General features: G+C 43.4%; 1 protein-coding gene across 1 annotated transcript in view; it reads right to left on the reverse strand.

Annotated features, from left to right (window-relative positions):
- LOC111653730 (phospholipid phosphatase-related protein type 5) overlaps positions 1-17476 on the reverse strand; it is an 85912-nt gene that overhangs the window by 9883 nt on the left and 58553 nt on the right. The window contains exon 4 of the mRNA XM_023404394.2: positions 13778-14028. Coding sequence (XP_023260162.2) covers positions 13778-14028 — 251 coding nt within the window. The remainder of the gene's footprint in view (positions 1-13777; positions 14029-17476) is intronic.

Raw genomic sequence — 17476 nt, forward strand, 5'->3', positions numbered from 1 at the left:
GGGGGGGGGGTTAGACCACCTGACTTCACTGCTCACACACAGGTCAAGTCATTTAGATAAAACTCACCTAATTAACTTCCCAGGGTTCCTGTGTTCAACATTCAAGATAAAACAACAATCTATATTAAAGGCACAATATGTTTTTCCTGCCGCTCCGTCTAAACAATAACAAAAGAGAGTTTGGTGACGTCGTGACGTACTGTGGGATCATGGGAGTTTTTACTGTCAGCTTCTCCTGGTCTGGGTTCCCTCAGTGTCTGTGGTTCAGGAGGTTTTTACCTGGAGCTGAATTATTATTTATTATTATCTGAATGAACAGTCTGAATAACGAACACACCAGGTGATTATAACCAGTAGAAACACTGAATAAAACAGTTTCACATTTAAAATCTCCGACGCTCTTCAGTGACAGGACGTCTCTGAGCTGTCTAACGTTTCCTCAGCTCGTTTCTCTGATAACTCCCACGACTAAAATCATCTGCTTCAAATAACGAGCTGAAAACCACCGAGGTGGAAAAAGAGAATCTTAAACATGAGACTTAAAACTGGATAAAAGTCAATGTTGATAGTTCTGGCAGGCGAACACTGAAGTCACCATCACCATCACATGACTAAAGTCACAAAGTCTCTGGTTTGATGGAAACATTTGTGATGATGTAAGAAGAAGAAAGGAGGAGGAGGAGGAGGAGGAGGAGGCTCAGTGACTTAACTCAATGTTATTTTCTTTTAGCCACAGAGACACAGCTTCTATAAACTCACTGTTGTTATTGTACTTCTCGATCATGAGGACAGAAACAACATTCAAAATAATAAAAGCAACACAATATGTAATATTTAATGATACATCATGTGACTTGGACAGAGGTTATTCAGAGCAACAGAACGAGCTGAAAACACAACATTAAAGTTGTGTTAGCATCTGCAGTGAAACTTAAACTTTGTCAAACCGTTAATGAGATTTCTGTTTGATGAAGTAATTACAGATCCATAAAAGGAGCGTCATCACACTCTACCCAGCAGAGGAGCAGGTTTTCACATGTTTACATATATTGTGTTACAGCTGTATTAAACTGTGTTAATTGTCCTCAGGTGTTTTTCATATCACACGTCTTCACGTCACGTCGTGTCTGAAACACGATGTTCCCTGTGCTGGATGAAAAGATGCTGCATGAAGCTCTCAGTGTTAAACTCACAGTGAAGCAGCTGGACTGTGTTCACTGGTTCGACAGCTGATGTTAAATAAATAAATAAATCAAAAATTGGGATGTTTTGCTAATTAAAGTTGTCAGCATGCAGACGAGGAAGCAGGAAGTAAAATGTGTCATGTGACTCCACTAACACTGTGTTTCTGAAGATAAAAAGTTTTTTCAGGAAAAAGCTGAAAATCAAAATGTTTTTCGTTTCAAAAATATTCAGCATTTCTTCCGTGAGCTGCTAATGTTTTATTAAATATGTGCCGGCGGACAGCTGTGGCCGCCTGTAAATATCAGCTGATAGATGAAGCCTCTCCTCGGGGCAGCTTCCTATTTTCTCCCCTGTATTTACTGAAGTGCCAGCGGACGTACAGGAGGATAAAATAAATATATGAGGGTGAGAAAAACATAATGAGAGAGCAGATGGAGAGGAACAGACAGAAAAAACAGAAAGAAAGAAGAGGATGGAGCCCAGAGGGAGAGAGACATAACAAATGAGTGCAGCGAGGTGAAGAGAGAGGGGAGAGGAGAGTGGGGGAGGAAACAAGGAGAGGGGAGAGGAGAGGAGAGAAAGATGGAGAGCAAAGAGGAAAGAAAACACAACTTTCCTCACCATTAACTAGAGTTTTCATACCTTCATCTATTCTGTATTTGTGCATCTACAAACATTCACTGATGCTGTTTCTGAATTATCTGTCTGATCAGCTGCTTCTCATGTTTACATTCACCTGACCGCCCACTGGCTGAAAGAGAAAAGAGAAAAATAGGAAAGAAAAAAGAAAAATGAAAAGAAAAGAAAGAATAGAAAAGAAAATGATAAGAAAAGAAAAGAGAAAAGAAAAAAGAAAAAGAGAATAGGAAATTGAAAAGAAAAGAAAAAGAAAAGAGAAGCTTCATTAGGACTTCCTTAGACCAGCTCAAACCATCAGTGATTCAGGCTGTGGTCGGTCGGACATGAAGGAAGTGAAACTGGTTTTCAGTCCTTTGTCAAACAGAGATGTTGCAGGTTGAGTTTCACGGTGCAGATTTACAACAACAGAAATATATTATGTTTTCTAAAAGAATTCTGAGCAGTGATTCAGGCTGTGGTCGGTCGGACATGAAGGAAGTGAAACTGGTTTTCAGTCCTTTGTCAAACAGAGATGTTGCAGGTTGAGTTTCACGGTGCAGATTTACAACAACAGAAATATATTATGTTTTCTAAAAGAATTCTGAGTTCATTCATCTCACAGGACAGAGTGATGATCACAGGGTAAAGAGAGCACAACTGATGAAGACAGTCCACATCTGGCTTTATAGACACTAATGAAGAGAGACAGAGGGAGAGAGAGAGAGAGAGAGAGAGGGACAGAGAGAGAGAGACAGAGAGAGAGAGACAGAGAGAGAGAGAGAGAGAGAGAGAGAGAGAGAGAGAGAGAGAGACAGAGAGAGAGACAGAGAGAGACAGAGAGAGAAAGAGAGAGAGAGAGACAGGGACTTAGGGCCCCCAGCATCTTCCTCTCCTCCTCCTCTCCTGACCATCTGGGCCTCTGGTAAGCTGCTGTAAATAATACATCATCATCATCATCATCATCATCATCATCATCATGAGAAGGCCTGCACACTGTTTACAGTATCGTTACATCACTGTAGACGGAGTGGTTCACTGTTTATACTGCCAGAGATTCATATTGTGTTTGGTTTAGTTTCTCTGAGACATTCTCAGATTAATAATGTAAAGATGAGTTTTCCCCTCCCCCACTCTAATCAGTGAGTCAACAGACACAAAAACAGTGTTTGAAGACTGATGCTGGTCTGAACGCAGCCTCACAGAGACCTGGTCTGAGGCTGGTGGTTTCCAGTGGACCTGGGAGCCACAGCCAGGACAGGAAGACAAGAACCGACGCACTGTGGATTCAGGTCTTTTCATCACCTTTCATCACAACAACAACAACAACAACAACAACAACAACAACAACAACAACAACAACAGGACACTGGGAACATAAAGATTAAGTTATATTTCAAAACTGAGATTCTTTTTTGCAATGCTCAATGTCTGTGTGGGTTAACAATGAGTTGATACTGAGTTAATAATAATGAGTTAATAATGAGTTAATAAGCTGAAAGAAACTCACTCATGTTACAACCTTTAAAGACCTTTGAGGAGTTGTGTGACATTTGTGGAGGAGGGAGAGGAGAAGCCCCCGGTGCTGTTAGTCAGACATGAAACATCCTGCAGCTCTGAACACCATGCACCACATTAAAACTATATATCACATATTTACTGTCTATTGCACCTGAATGAGTGTATTTTAGTTCTAGTTAAAGGGTCTTATAGAAGTACGTTCAACACTTCACCCCCCACAGTGGAGCTGAACAACAACCGTATGATACATGCATGTTAATGTCCAATCTGGCCTTGTTTTAGAGCCATGATATCAACCTTGGAGAGATGGAGGGAGGGGCAGAGAGAGAGAGATGTTTGGGTCTAATCACTAATCTGTTGTGTTGAGGCTGCAGACAGCCTCCGAGGGTCTAATTGTATTTTTCATTAGTGCACAATCTCCTCCAAGGCCAGATCAAATGTTTCCATTCCTTCATCTGTTCTGCATTTCTCTGATTATTCAGGATTTAACAATATCACTCTGTGTTAACAGGTGGATGAAGGAGCTGTGAGACCGGCAGAGCTTCACATATACACTTAGTTTGTATTTATTAGGACCAAGAACCTCTAACTGATGAAGTCTGATACAACAGAACTGCAGTAAATCCTCCTTTAAGAAGGTTAAATGTTGAGTTTATATAAAACTGTAGTAGTGAGCAGGTGATACTGTGGAGAGCAGGTGCTGATCCTTTTCTTTAAGATGAATTCAGTCGCCTGCTTCCTTGTGTAATAGTCAGAGATTAGAACATTAATTACCGCTGTGGTAGAGGAGAGCAGGGACCAATGAAACTCTTCTCAGATAAACGTCATTATAAAAGATAACGTTACAGACACAAACTGTTTTCCGTTGTGATCAATAACTGGTGTAGATACCAGATGTTATTCTGCACAAACACAGTTGTGGGACACATGAAACAACAGTGTAAGTGGAATTATGTATGTTATTCTTGTCTTGGTTGAATATGTCAGACAGATGTTCTGACGACAGCTGTAACACAGTGACAGAAAGGAACTGCTGGATCCTAAATCCTAATTAATCTGTCAGAAGATCACAACAATGACACTTGAAACGATAAACACAACTCGTCATCCAGGTGAATTGACTTACGGTGAGTGTGATGTGTCCACGCAGTATTTCACAGGTCAGGTAGGTGGTGACGCTGTTTGTCTCGTCTGACTTGGGCTGTTCTGTTTGTCCTGTGTCTCATCTGTCTATCCATCTATCTGTCTTCCTACCTACCTATCTACCTACTTTGGCCAACCCTAATAAAGGTAAGATGATGCTCACTGTTGTTGCCGTGGCAACAGTTTGTTTATGAGAGGACTGTTTCCTGTGTATCAGTCTCCAAAGCTCCTGCAGAGTAATTCATCATAACCAACTGAGTTTGCTCTGAACACGGGAGGTTTCTGAGGTGATTCTGTGACAGTGTCGTTCTGGTTGTTGCACAACATGTAATGTGTGTCAGCCATGAAGAAACCACACCGCCGTAGTCAAGGCAACAAAGATCAGACCCAAACAAACAACCGTCAATGTGTGTGTGTGTTTATACTACACACTACAGGTCTAGTGAGTCCTCTGATGGAGGTTTAGTTTGAACAGAGCCGCTGTCCCTCAACATATCTGTCCCTGCTCTGCAGTCATGGTTCAACTGTCTGATAGGACTGGTCATAGTGTGTGTGTGTGTGTGTGTGTGTGTGTGTGTGTGTGTGTGTGGGCCTCTCTTTCTCTCTTTCACCCGGTCAAGGTGATTCCTCCCTGTGAGGCTTAGATGAGCTGTCACATACTATCAATGTTAAACAAAGATTCACAGAACAACCTGCTACATGTCCTCTATACCACACACACACACACACACACACACACACACACACACACACACACACACACACACACAGTATATTTGGACTTCATTTGACCCGAGCCTCCTCTGGTCGACTTGATTTGTCTTCTCAGCCTCTCGCAGCGTTCCTCAGCGAGCTCGCTCTAACCTACATTTCCCACTTAATGTCAGACATTAGCAGCTGTTGGCACGCTCACTACATCAGTGGCTTGTCAGCTAAATGGACAGTGTGACATGAAGAATTCAATCTGTGGAGATGAGGCCGAGCGGCTTGTCCTCCGCTCGGTGACGTGTCAGACATCAATCTCTCTCCTGCCGGGTTCACGCGGCGTGGAGAGGTGTTACTGAGGTGGAGCTGCTCACACAGACTCGGGTCTCTCAGCTGTGGACGAACACTGCTGCATTCATGTAGTTAAGATGATTGAAAGGGGAAGTTGGCTCTGGCCTTTTCTCAGTCAGTTTTATGACACAGATCTTAACGTCCAGATCGTCCACGTCCAGTCAACGTGCTCCAACTCTGACATGATGGATACGACATGTTTACAGTCTTATCCTGCTCCAGCTGTCTCCAGGAAACCTTCAACTACAGCTGACTCTACACACACACCATCATCAATATGTTTCCACAGTCACAAACACATCACAGACTCTGTAATGTCACAATCTGAGGGGAAAGTTTTATCACCAAAATATTGTTATAATATTTATGTGGGGACACCCTCAAAGAGGAAACCCTATTCAGAACCATGAAGAGCAGCAGCTACACACAACAGCCTCAGTGACAGTCAGCTGGTGTGTGTGTGTGTGTGTGTGTGTGTGTGTGTGTGTGTGTGGGGTGTGTGTGTGTGGGGGGGGGGAATTTTCTTCCGTTTCCTCTTTGTTTTTACTTCATACATGACGTTGAGTTAAACATGGAAAAAGTGAATATAGTAACATTTGTTCAATTTACTGTTAAAGTTTAATACATTTTTGTGCAGAATGAGCAGATGAGGAGAATATGCCCCCCCCCCACACACACACACACACACACTCTGACGGACTGTATAACAAACACTGCACTCAGTAGAACACACACACCAAAATTAACACACACCAACTGTGCAAGGTCCCTCATCTGCTGCTACTGTTGATATATTTATAGATTTAATTGTTTATTATTATTATTATCATCAATGTATATATCATTATCTATTATTTATCTTTAAGTATTTCTTATTGACACTTTGCAGTTTCTTTTTGTACAGTCACTTTACTGCTGTGACCCGAGTTTCTCCACTATAATAATAAAGGATCTTATCTCAAATTATTTTATATAATCTAAAATCATCTTATCTTAAGTTCTTATCTGAAATGATCTTATCTCATGAGCCGTCAATCTTAAATGTGAAGGAATGATGTCACAGTACATATCTGCCCACACTCAGCAGAATCTCCATGGCAACAAACAAACTGAAGCCGTGGACGAGAAAGCAAACACCGCTGGATGAAACACCTACAGACCAACACAGTCCACACACACCGTCTGTGTCAGTGAATAATCAATACAACCAGCATCGACCTGCACATCCTGTCTGCGTGCTGCCGACCAACAGGAGGCCACACGTCTGTACACTGAGGCTTCATCACACATGTATTCCTTCATGCTTCCATTAATGAAGTCTAAGGGAGCAGATCAACACTAGTCACTGAGATAAAAATAATAAACTATAACTGTCATGCGTTATCTTATCTTAAATCATCTCATCTTAAATAATACAGGAAAGTTTAAAGGAGCAGATCAACATGTAGGGAAACACATGCATTAGTGGCATCAGTCTCATCCTGTATCTGTGTGCTGTGATCTCAGGCTGCTGCAGTGACAGAGGTCAGTAAAGTGAGGAGTGAGTTACTCAGATACAATAATAAAATATAACTGTCGTGTATGGAGGACATTTTCCTGGACTGAATGATTCACACTGGTTGCAGATAAAAAGTGACACAACCTTTGAGTCTAGATTCAGGCCAGAACATTAGAATAAGTAATTGTGAGTGTCCACATTTCAGTAACATTACCATTTGAATGAGGTAATTACAGCCTCATTTCGATAAATCCTCTGGTTCAGCGGATGTTGCGTGGCTGTGTTTGGCTCTGGCATGGCTGTAATGACCGAGACAATGAGACTTTGAAGAGGGGTAATCATCATCTCCTCAAAGCTGCAGGCTGTGTGTGTGTGTGTGTGTGTGTGTGTGTGTGCGTGTGTGTGTGCGTGTGTGTGTGTGCGTGTGTGTGTGTGTGCGTGCGTGCGTGTCTCTGACTCTTGTGTGTGCAAACTGCATGTATGCCCTAAACACAGAGCTGTACACACACACACACACACACACACACACACAATGGCCTTTGCTAAATGACCTAGATAACAGAGGCAATCTGCTCCCCCCATCGTGCAGGGAGTCACTGATGGTCCAAATCTGTGCATCCATCGCTCATGGGCACTCGGGCAGACGCTGACTCTCTGACACAGAAAATCAAAGCAATCAGACCATCAGCAAGAATCAGAGGCATTGTGGGAGCGTTTGATTCGTGCGCTGTGGTTAAAGGATGCTGCTGCCGCTCTGCTCAGACCTTCCAGCATGTGAGACGCAGCAATGAGATAAAAGGACGGAGGAAAGATGTCCTGAAGTCAGACACTCAGGTTAAAGAGCTGATCGCTGACTGACAGATATGAAGCTGCACCTGCAGAAAGAAATCTCTGCTCTTTGATGGAGCAGAAGGATTCTGCTGGAAACACTGGACATTTTATAGAGTTCTGTAGTTCCAGGACTTCAGGTCTTTGTAGGAACCCTTGATCAGTTTATCTCAGTCCAGGACAGATCCTGTCAGACTCAGACTGGACAGGAAGTGTCTGAACTGTCGTCTTCAGGTCTCAGGTGGTCTACGGGGTTCAGGTCTGGGACTCTCAGGGACAGTCAGAGACCAGTCCTGAAGACTCTCCGGTGTTGTCTTGGCTGTTTGCATCAGGTCAGTGTGGAGGTCAAAGGTGAACCGTCGCTCCAGGTTCTGCTCTCCTGGAGTCTGGATCAGGTTTTCTTCGGGACCTCTCTGTATCCAGCTGCCTTCATCCTTCTCTCAGTCCTGACCAGTGTCCCTGACCCTGCTGCTGAAGCATGATGCTGCTCCCCCATGTTTCACTGTAGGGACGGTGTTACCCAGGTGATGAGCAGTACCTGGTGTTCAGCAGACACAGTGTCAGAGAGTCTTGTTCCTGATGTTCCATATAGTGCTTTGAGTTCTGTCAGTGAACACCAGGGAACCTATTCCAGTCCTTTAAATGCTGTTTGACAAACCTGAATCAGGCGGTTGTGTCTTTATTGAAGAGTGTCCTCTGTCCCGTCTAAAGACCTGCTTGACGGACAGCTGCTGAGATGGTCTTCCTTCCAGCAGGTTCTCCATCTCTGCAGAGGACTCCTCCTTGACCCAGGTCCTTCCTTCTACAAAGCTCTTCTTGCCCAGTTCCTCATTTGACTGGAGGGCCTTTCTGGAAGAGTCCTGGTTCCAGACTTGTTCCACTTCACAGTTCCTGTTCCCACTGTTCTCCTGGGAACGTTTTTATCCTGCTACGTTTACTCCTCCGTCAACAAGACTCCAGAGTTTTCAGTTTTCAGAAAGTGAGATCTTTGTAAACGATGAGGTCACAGCCACGGCCTCTCCTGATTGGCTCTCATCAGCCTGGACTACCAGAGGTGAATACAACATGATAATGAATGACAGTGTTACTGACCTTGTTGTCTTAGCAGCTGTTGTTCACTTACATTCTCTGTTTTAATGCTACAACTGTCTTTGCTGTTCCTCCTTCAGAGGAGACGATCTACTTCCTGTTTACACCGGCTCGCACATGCTCAGTGTAGGTGATGGTCATGTAACGACTTCAGGTGTGTTAGTGTGGACGGAGATTGTTTTCGTTTTTAAATGGAAACAAATTAATGTGCCTATGTATTAATGTAACCTATGTCTGTGGGATCTGATGTACACAGGTGTGTCGCAGCCTGTTACCCCCCTTACCCCCTCACTTCCTGTCCCCTGGTTCCCACTGTATATGTACAGTATGAGTCAGTAGGTGCTCTGCTGGTACAGTAAAGAAATGACAGCTGCTGTGTTATTCATGCTCTGTCCATAATAAAGATCACATGTCATTTCAGGGTAGACAGTTTGTTAGCATCACTGCGTCATGGAGCGCTGACCTCCCTGCCTCCTCTTTAATGGATGTTCAATTCTACAGTCTCCCAGGGCGGGAAGCGTCCAGAGAGCATGGCTGCTGCTCGTTAACAGTATTGCTGTGACCTCGCACTAATAACTGAAGTCGACCCTGATGATATCAGCGTAGTTATACATGTAAAACAAAAAGCAAAAGTGTGAAGCCTAAAGCCATATTCATTTCATTGTGGATAAAGAGCTTCTGCACGCACCCCCTCCGCTGTTGTGTCCGTAGTTATGGTGACTCGCAGAGCTAATGGCTGAAGGCTACTGCAGTGCTGCCATTAAATATGGAGGAGAAATTCATGAGGAGTGCTGTTCAATAAAACTACACTTGTAGAGCATTAACTCCAGCAGTAACATGAGGAGGTGGCGACAGGCGCTGACGCTACTTCATTTATCAACTCAAATAACTCTGAGGTTGTTGACTGTTAAATCTGTAAAACGTGGAACTTTTTCAATCTGCATGTCGATATTAAACCGTTCAAAACACTGTTAACATGTTGTTCACTCAGATTCTCTCCCTCACGTCTCCTGACTGTATTTGTGACTTTATTTATGTTGATTTCTCAAAACACTTTATGGTTATTGTATATTTTGCTATAAATAGTATTCAGTACATATTATTTTACTTTTTGCTGCATTTGTATATAATAGATAGATAGATATAGTAGATAGATATATATAAGATGTTCATAACAGAGTTCTGCAGGAATTATCCTATAACCTGGAAATTAGTTGCATGTTGTCACTTCCTGTTCCCTGGCCCTGAAGTCTCTGGTTTGTCTCTGGGTTTTAGGTTCAATGACTGAAATATAAGCTCAAGATATTTTCACGTTTGATTCTACTTCATAAAATACATCAGTAAATACTCCAGTCCTGATTTCATTAGTCTTCCACGTCTCAGTTGCTAACGAGTGTCTGAATGAGACACAGAGGTTAACTCTCCAGTCCACCTTTACAGCCTGGTTAACTCTCCAGTCCACCTTTACAGCCTGGTTAACTCTCCAGTCCACCTTTACAGCCTGCGTAACTCTCCAGTCCACCTTTACAGCCTGGTTAACTCTCCAGTCCACCTTTACAGCCTGGTTAACTCTCCAGTCCACCTTTACAGCCTGGTTGTGTCTCTCCAGTCCACCTTTACAGCCTGGTTAACTCTCCAGTCCACCTTTACAGCCTGGTTAACTCTCCAGTCCACCTTTACAGCCTGGGTAACTCTCCAGTCCACCTTTACAGCCTGGTTGTGTCTCTACCAACTGTCTGTAGCTGTGTCAGAGGAAAAGCCTCAGTAGACGAGTCGGAGTCAAACTCCGAGCTGGAGAATCCCTCCTCCCTGCAGCTCTGTGTGTGCTGTATATTTTATTCTGTGCGTCTCTTCTTGTCCCTCTGCAGCTCTGAGTTTCACCGCTGTTTTATTTGATCTTATATATATTACATATTTTTTAGACTCTCACAAATACATCATCATGATGTGTTTCCTCATCACTGTGTGACTTTATGTCAGGATCAGTGATTATTTATATTCATAATTAAGAGGATGTTTGTCTGTAGGAACATGGTAAACAGTCAGTGACCTCCAACACATTCCTCCAGTCAAGTTTAACTCTGATATCAGAAACTCCCCCAGATGAATTCTGGGATGCGTGTGTGTCGCTCTGACACTATCTCAGCTTCTTTTGTGTGACATAAAACAATGGAGAGAGAAATGAGATGAAATAATCTCATTAGACGTCACAGCGATTAGATGAGGTCACGTAGAGTACGACGAGCAGCACAGATAACAGACACTGTGACAGCAAGCTTCAGTACAGCACAACACACTCACTGAGCACTTTATTAGGAACACCTGTACAACCGCTCGTTCATGCAACAATCAGAGTTCCTGCTCTTTTCTTCAGATCATTTTTCCTGACATTTTCAGTGATGATCTAACTCGTATGACAGACAGGACCCACAACACACACCAACATGTTCTATCTGTGGAAGTCCGATTCAAAATAAGTGCAGTCTATACTATATCCTCATCTGTGAAATCATCTCTTACATGATTAATTAATTATCAAATTATTATTATTATCATTATCATCATCATCATTATTAATTTATAACCTGGCTGAATTTTCCTTATGAATCATATTAAGCTGAGTATTTAGCTGTGTTTGCTAACATACAGTTGGGCTCTCATTCACTGTACCGACCCGACTTCACATTTATTATTATCAACTCTCAGTAATGAACCAACACACATTTGAAACCTGAATCACAAACCTTAAACCTTTAATCCAATCAGCCAATCAGGTGTCAGCAGCGTATGAACTCCTGCAGATCCAGGTGAAGAGCTTCAGTTAATGAGGAGACGTGTGACTCTGTGATTGTTGGTGTCAGACACTGGTTTGGTTTTCAGGCTCTAAAACTTTACTCAGAATGAAGCAACAACACAAACCCTCCAGTGAGCAGCAGCTCTGTGGAGGGAACACCTTGTCGATCAGAGACCATCCCATATACAAACAAAGTGACCTCCTCTGTCCAAACAGGAACATTTTCATTCCTCACAGAACAAACAGCAGCTCAGCGTTAGTTCTGACCTGTAACATGTTCTGTTGATCACAGCTTTGACAAAGTGTGAAATCACGTCACAGGTCGAGGTCAGGGTTTGTTTTCCACCTGTCACACACCGACTCCACCGAAGTGACTCTGATAGCAGCTTTTACTAAAAATAAAGTGAGACCTGAGCAGAGACTGAGAGCTGTCCTGGGATTCTTCCTCCTCTGACTGAATAACTGTGTCTGTAACTGGTGGATCAACAGCTGAACCAGCTGCTTTTAAACTGATGCTGCAAAAGCAGTTTGGGATGAATATGATTTGCATAAATACATCACTCCCTCCCTCAAACCTACAGAGAAGAGACATTTGGAGAAAGCTGCTGCTGCTAAAATGCTAACGCGGCCTGACTCCCTGTATAATCTGACTTGGCAGCCATTCAATAACTACAAAATAGAATTACTTCAGCATGGGATCTTTATCCTCGGCTCTCACACCAGGATCTGAGCGACGTTCAGCACCTGCAATATACAAGCTCACTCACTGCTGTAAAACTGTGACTCATTCAACAATCCTCATTATAAGAGTTTCCTGTTAGCTCAGTTACAGCCATTGTTTTACTTTGAAAGAACAGTTCAACATCTTCAGCTTTCATTCCGAAATAAAGTCACATTCATGTCTTAATATAGAGCTACAGTCAGGAGGGTAGCTAGTTTAGCTTAGCATAAAGACTAGAGGCAGGGGAAAGAGCTAGCCTAGCTTACTAAATGACACACGTTTTAATCTCTACACACACAGAGATGTAAAACTTTAAAGTTTTACAATGAGTCATGTGATGGACTGTTCCTTAGCGACCAGTAGCCGGGCGCAGTGATTTCCTGGAGTCTCTGCTGATGTTTCTGAACTTTGGACAGAGCTAGGATAATGGTTACCACTTGTTTTTACCTTTTATGCTAAACTAAGCTAAGCTAATGGCCCTTTAGCTCAAGTTCACACACAGACTAAAGTTTGATGTAAATCTGAACATCACTTCTTCACAAGGAAGAAAATAATCTTCCAAAAATGATAACGTATTCTTTACAACTTCTTGAAACTGTTGACTTGATATATGGTGTTTCATCATGTTGTTTGTATTTATTCTTACATTAATATCAGTTTAAATTCCAAAGTCTTTGTCATGTGATGTGTTGAGTTGAGCTGAGAGAATAACTGAGAGAGATTTACTGAGAGTGAATCTTGTAAAGTTAGAAGCAACGAATTCAGTTAAAACAAACAGATAAACAAACAAGAAATCATAACACTTTTCTCCAGTCTTTTCTCTATGATTCCTCATTCTGTGGTAGTACAGTCTTTTCCTTCATTCAAACCCTAAAGATCAGATCAGTTCTGATCTCGTCATTCTGTAGAAAACGTCTATCAGCCGTGAAAACGTTGTTCTGTCAGTCAGGTCAGAGAAAAAGAAGCGGTTCAGTCACATGATCTAAACCACTTGATTTTCAGGTCACAGTGAAAGCGAGTGACCCTGAAATGTCATTAATAATCCCTCATTGTAAAGAAAAAGCTTGTGAGCACGCCGACAGTGAGAACACATGAAAGATGCAGCAGTAAGAGGGTCAATGAGCTGAGACAGGTTCTAAACCAAAGTTAACTCTGGTGAGTGCAGTGTGAAAACCACTGACAGAGATGAAGAACACACTTAAGAAAATAAGACCCAAGCTGAAAGAAACTGGAATTATCCTTTAAAACTCTGTGTAAATATAAATAAATATGAAGTCATGATGTGAGCCACAGTTTCTCAGAGAATAAATGGAGCAGAGTAACTCACAGCCAGGTAGAGGGCAGCGTAGACGCTGAGCGCAGCCTCCTTGGACGGGAAGGTTTTACGGGCCCGCAGGATGTCGTCCTGGTTTCCTGTGCACGCCTCCTGGTGGCTGATGTAGCGCAGCGCCTGCTGGCAGCCCAGCGCTGTGTAGTTTGGCTTACAGACCGTCAGGAAGTAGGGGGCGAGGTTTCCTGTCACGACCTGGCCTGCGTTGACAAAGATGTCAACGGTGAAGAGGCCAAAGGTGTAGACTCCTGGGAAGAAAACAAAAAGGTTGATAAGAAGGAGGAGGTGGAGGAGGCGGAGCTAATTAAAAATAATGAGCTGCACCAGCTCCACCATTATTTGGTTATAAGGTTCAGTCCACCACTGACATCCATCTGCCTCCAGACAAACATGCTAATAACATGACTACAACAGCATGAACGTCCTCTACGGCGCTCGTATGCATTCCAACACGTTGCCGTAGTGATGGAAATCAAAGATCGCTAAGCAACATTTAACTCTAACAACGATAACGTCACTACTTGAGGAAACAGGTCACTCTGAACGTTGGTACATGTCTCTTTAAAGGAGCCGGGAGCTCTTGATATTTGCTTTACATTAACTTCAGCACCACGGACAGCGTCACGGTTTCATCAACACACAGCACAGAGGATGTGGGCTGGAAAACCCTAATATATCCTCATAATCCATAAAACTACTAACAATATAAATGAATACAAACAAAATCACTGTCAGACATGACAAAAATGTATAATTAGAATATCTGCACTGTTATTATTCAACCAATATCACCTCCCCCCGTCTCTATGACAACCGGCTTTTTAATCCAACTTCAAGTGTGACTGTTCACGACAACTGTAAACTCTGGATTTCAACACATCATACAAAGTACCGATCATCTCTAATATCGCTGGAAAAGTGAGCGTCTGTGGATCCAGTCTGTTGGAGTCAGTCAGCACTCAGTGTTTGGTTAGCGCTTGTGTAAATGTGTTTTTCTGCCACGAAGGAAATAAAGTCATGACGACTAAAAACGTCTCCCGACGTGGTTCCTGTGGAAACAGAGCGAGGGCCAGGAGTCACTGCTGTCGCACATGTGGAGGAGGTGGAAAACACAAAGAGACAAAGACAAACGTCTGACAGCCAGAGAGAATCACTCTCACCACTTCATACAGTCTGACGAGAGAGAGAGAGAGAGAGAGAGAGAGAGAGAGAGTGAGAGAGAGTGAGAGAAAATGATGGACGACATGCAGCTTTACTGAGGGATTTATCAAGTTCTTCAGAACAAAAAAAGAAAAGCATCGAGGATGAGGACTCTCTACTCACACAGGACCAGTGTCAAAGTGTGTGTGTGTGTGTGTGTGTGTGTGTGTGTTGAGAATAAAGACATGTACAGTCTACAGTGTCTTAGTGTCTCATTTTAGTCAGTGTTTCATTCACTCAGTTCCAGTTCAGTGTGAATGAAAACAACAAACTTCAACATATCGGTTCTCAGTGATTATCCTAAACATACAGGAGGACAATACTGTCTCTAAACATACAGGAGGACAATACTGTCTCTAAACATACAGGAGGACAATACTGTATCTAAACATACAGGAGGACAATACTGTCTCTAAACATACAGGAGGACAATACTGTCTCTAAACATACAGGAGGACACCACTGCATCTAAACATACAGGAGGACACCACTGCATCTAAACATACAGGAGGACAATACTGTATCTAAACATACAGGAGGACACCACTGCATCTAAACATACAGGAGGACACCACTGCATCTAAACATACAGGAGGACAATACTGTATCTAAACATACAGGAGGACAATACTGTATCTAAACATACAGGAGGACAATACTGTCTCTAAACATACAGGAGGACACCACTGTATCTAAACACAGTCTGAGTTTCACACTCTGAAGCTGAAGTTGCTCCAAGACTGAAGCTGAGGTTCAGACGATCAGAGACGAAGGTCTCGTCTTCAGGAGACGAGTGTGAAACATGAAACTGCTCAGTCACTCTGCTCAGTGAAGGAGCAGGAACTCTGACTGCAGGTTTCAGTGCTGCTTGTTTACTGCGAGTTCACAAACCAGTGAAACGTCTTGTTCTCTTTGTGTCCTCATGATATTCTCAGTGAACTCTGAGTTCAGCCACTAACCTGCTGCCACGTTCACAGCAAACTCACTGTCTGACATAACGTACCTTCACACAGCCTGCATGTCAGTGCATCATGACCCCCGGAGGGTTCGTGTTAGTGGTGGGAGGGGCAGTGAAGACAGGAGGACACAGTCTTTAGCAACAGTTCACTCCTGTATCTCCTCAGGTCGTCCCTTTCTCATGGACATGATATCTCTGTATCGCCCTGAAGGAACTTTGGTACAAACATTCACTAAGACTCAAGGATGACATGATTAGATTTTGATGGTCAAAGGTCAAAGGTCAAGGTCAATGTGACTGTTACAAGACTTCACACAGATGGTTGATATTTTCTCAACCATGTGAGTGGCGGAGGGATACGACCACGAGGAGGTGACTTCAGTTCTATAGGTTATGTATATATGTTCATTAACGATGATGCAGAGGCAGCTGATGTGTGAATGATGGATCGAGTTTTACATGATTCGTCTGAGTCAGTGTGACCTCTGTCTGCAGCTCTGCGTCTCCTCTCGCTCTAATCTCCTAAAAAAGACACTTGGTGTTGAGACGGAGGCGAAACAGAACAAGGACGGGACATGAATCACTCAGCGTCCCAGCATTTCCAGTGTGAAGGATTCCCTCCAACACCAGACCAGGCCTGTTCTCCCCTCAGCAGCTCCTCACTGTGTGACGCTGCTGCTGGCTGCACACACACACACACACACACACACACACACACACACACACTCACACACACACACACACACACACAGCTTTTCTCACACACACACAGACACACACACACAGACACACACAGACAGACACACACACACACACACACACACACACACACAGACACACACACACACACACACACACACACACACACAGACACACACACACACACACACACGGTGTAAGAGTCACCTGGGGATGGATTCCCTCTGCTCCTAACCAGAGCAGCCAGGCTTTACGTCTCTGTGATAGAAGGCTTTAACAGAAATAATTGCCTCCCTCCTACAGGAGCCCGGCCCTCTGTCACACTAAATTACCAAACAGGTGCTTATTCAGACAACTCTCTCACACACACACTGAGGTGTTCACCACACACACACACACACTTCCTGGATGGATTATTTGCTGGGGAAACAACAGCAGCTTTTCCAGTCACTGTCAAGTGTTTGTGCTGCTGTGAACTGATTCAACCTTCAGCTGTGAAGCTGGAAGAGATTCATGAGAACAGACGTCGAGGCGTCACGGCCGCTGAGCAACGCGTCTTTCTTCTTCTGCTTCCACACAAGTTGTTGTTTTAAATGTCACAGTTTAAGTGACTGCCTCTTCTTCCTCACTCCTCATCCTCCTCTTCCTCCTCCAGATGCTGACAGGCCCGTTTCTTAACAAGCGTCAAATAGATTTTGTCAAAGCAGCGTGTGACTCAGTCGCCGAGCACAGCTCATCGCTGTCCCACTTTCACCCACATGAACGTGTAAGCGTGGGCGCCCGCGTTTTACGGACGACTTACACTCAGTAGCTAAACACCCCCCCCCCCCCCCCCCCCC

The sequence above is a fragment of the Seriola lalandi genome, unplaced genomic scaffold (genome assembly GCF_002814215.2).
Source record: "Seriola lalandi dorsalis isolate HSWRI2012SDOR001 ecotype SW California unplaced genomic scaffold, Sedor1 jcf7180002054241, whole genome shotgun sequence".
Taxonomy (NCBI): Eukaryota; Metazoa; Chordata; class Actinopteri; order Carangiformes; family Carangidae; genus Seriola; species Seriola lalandi.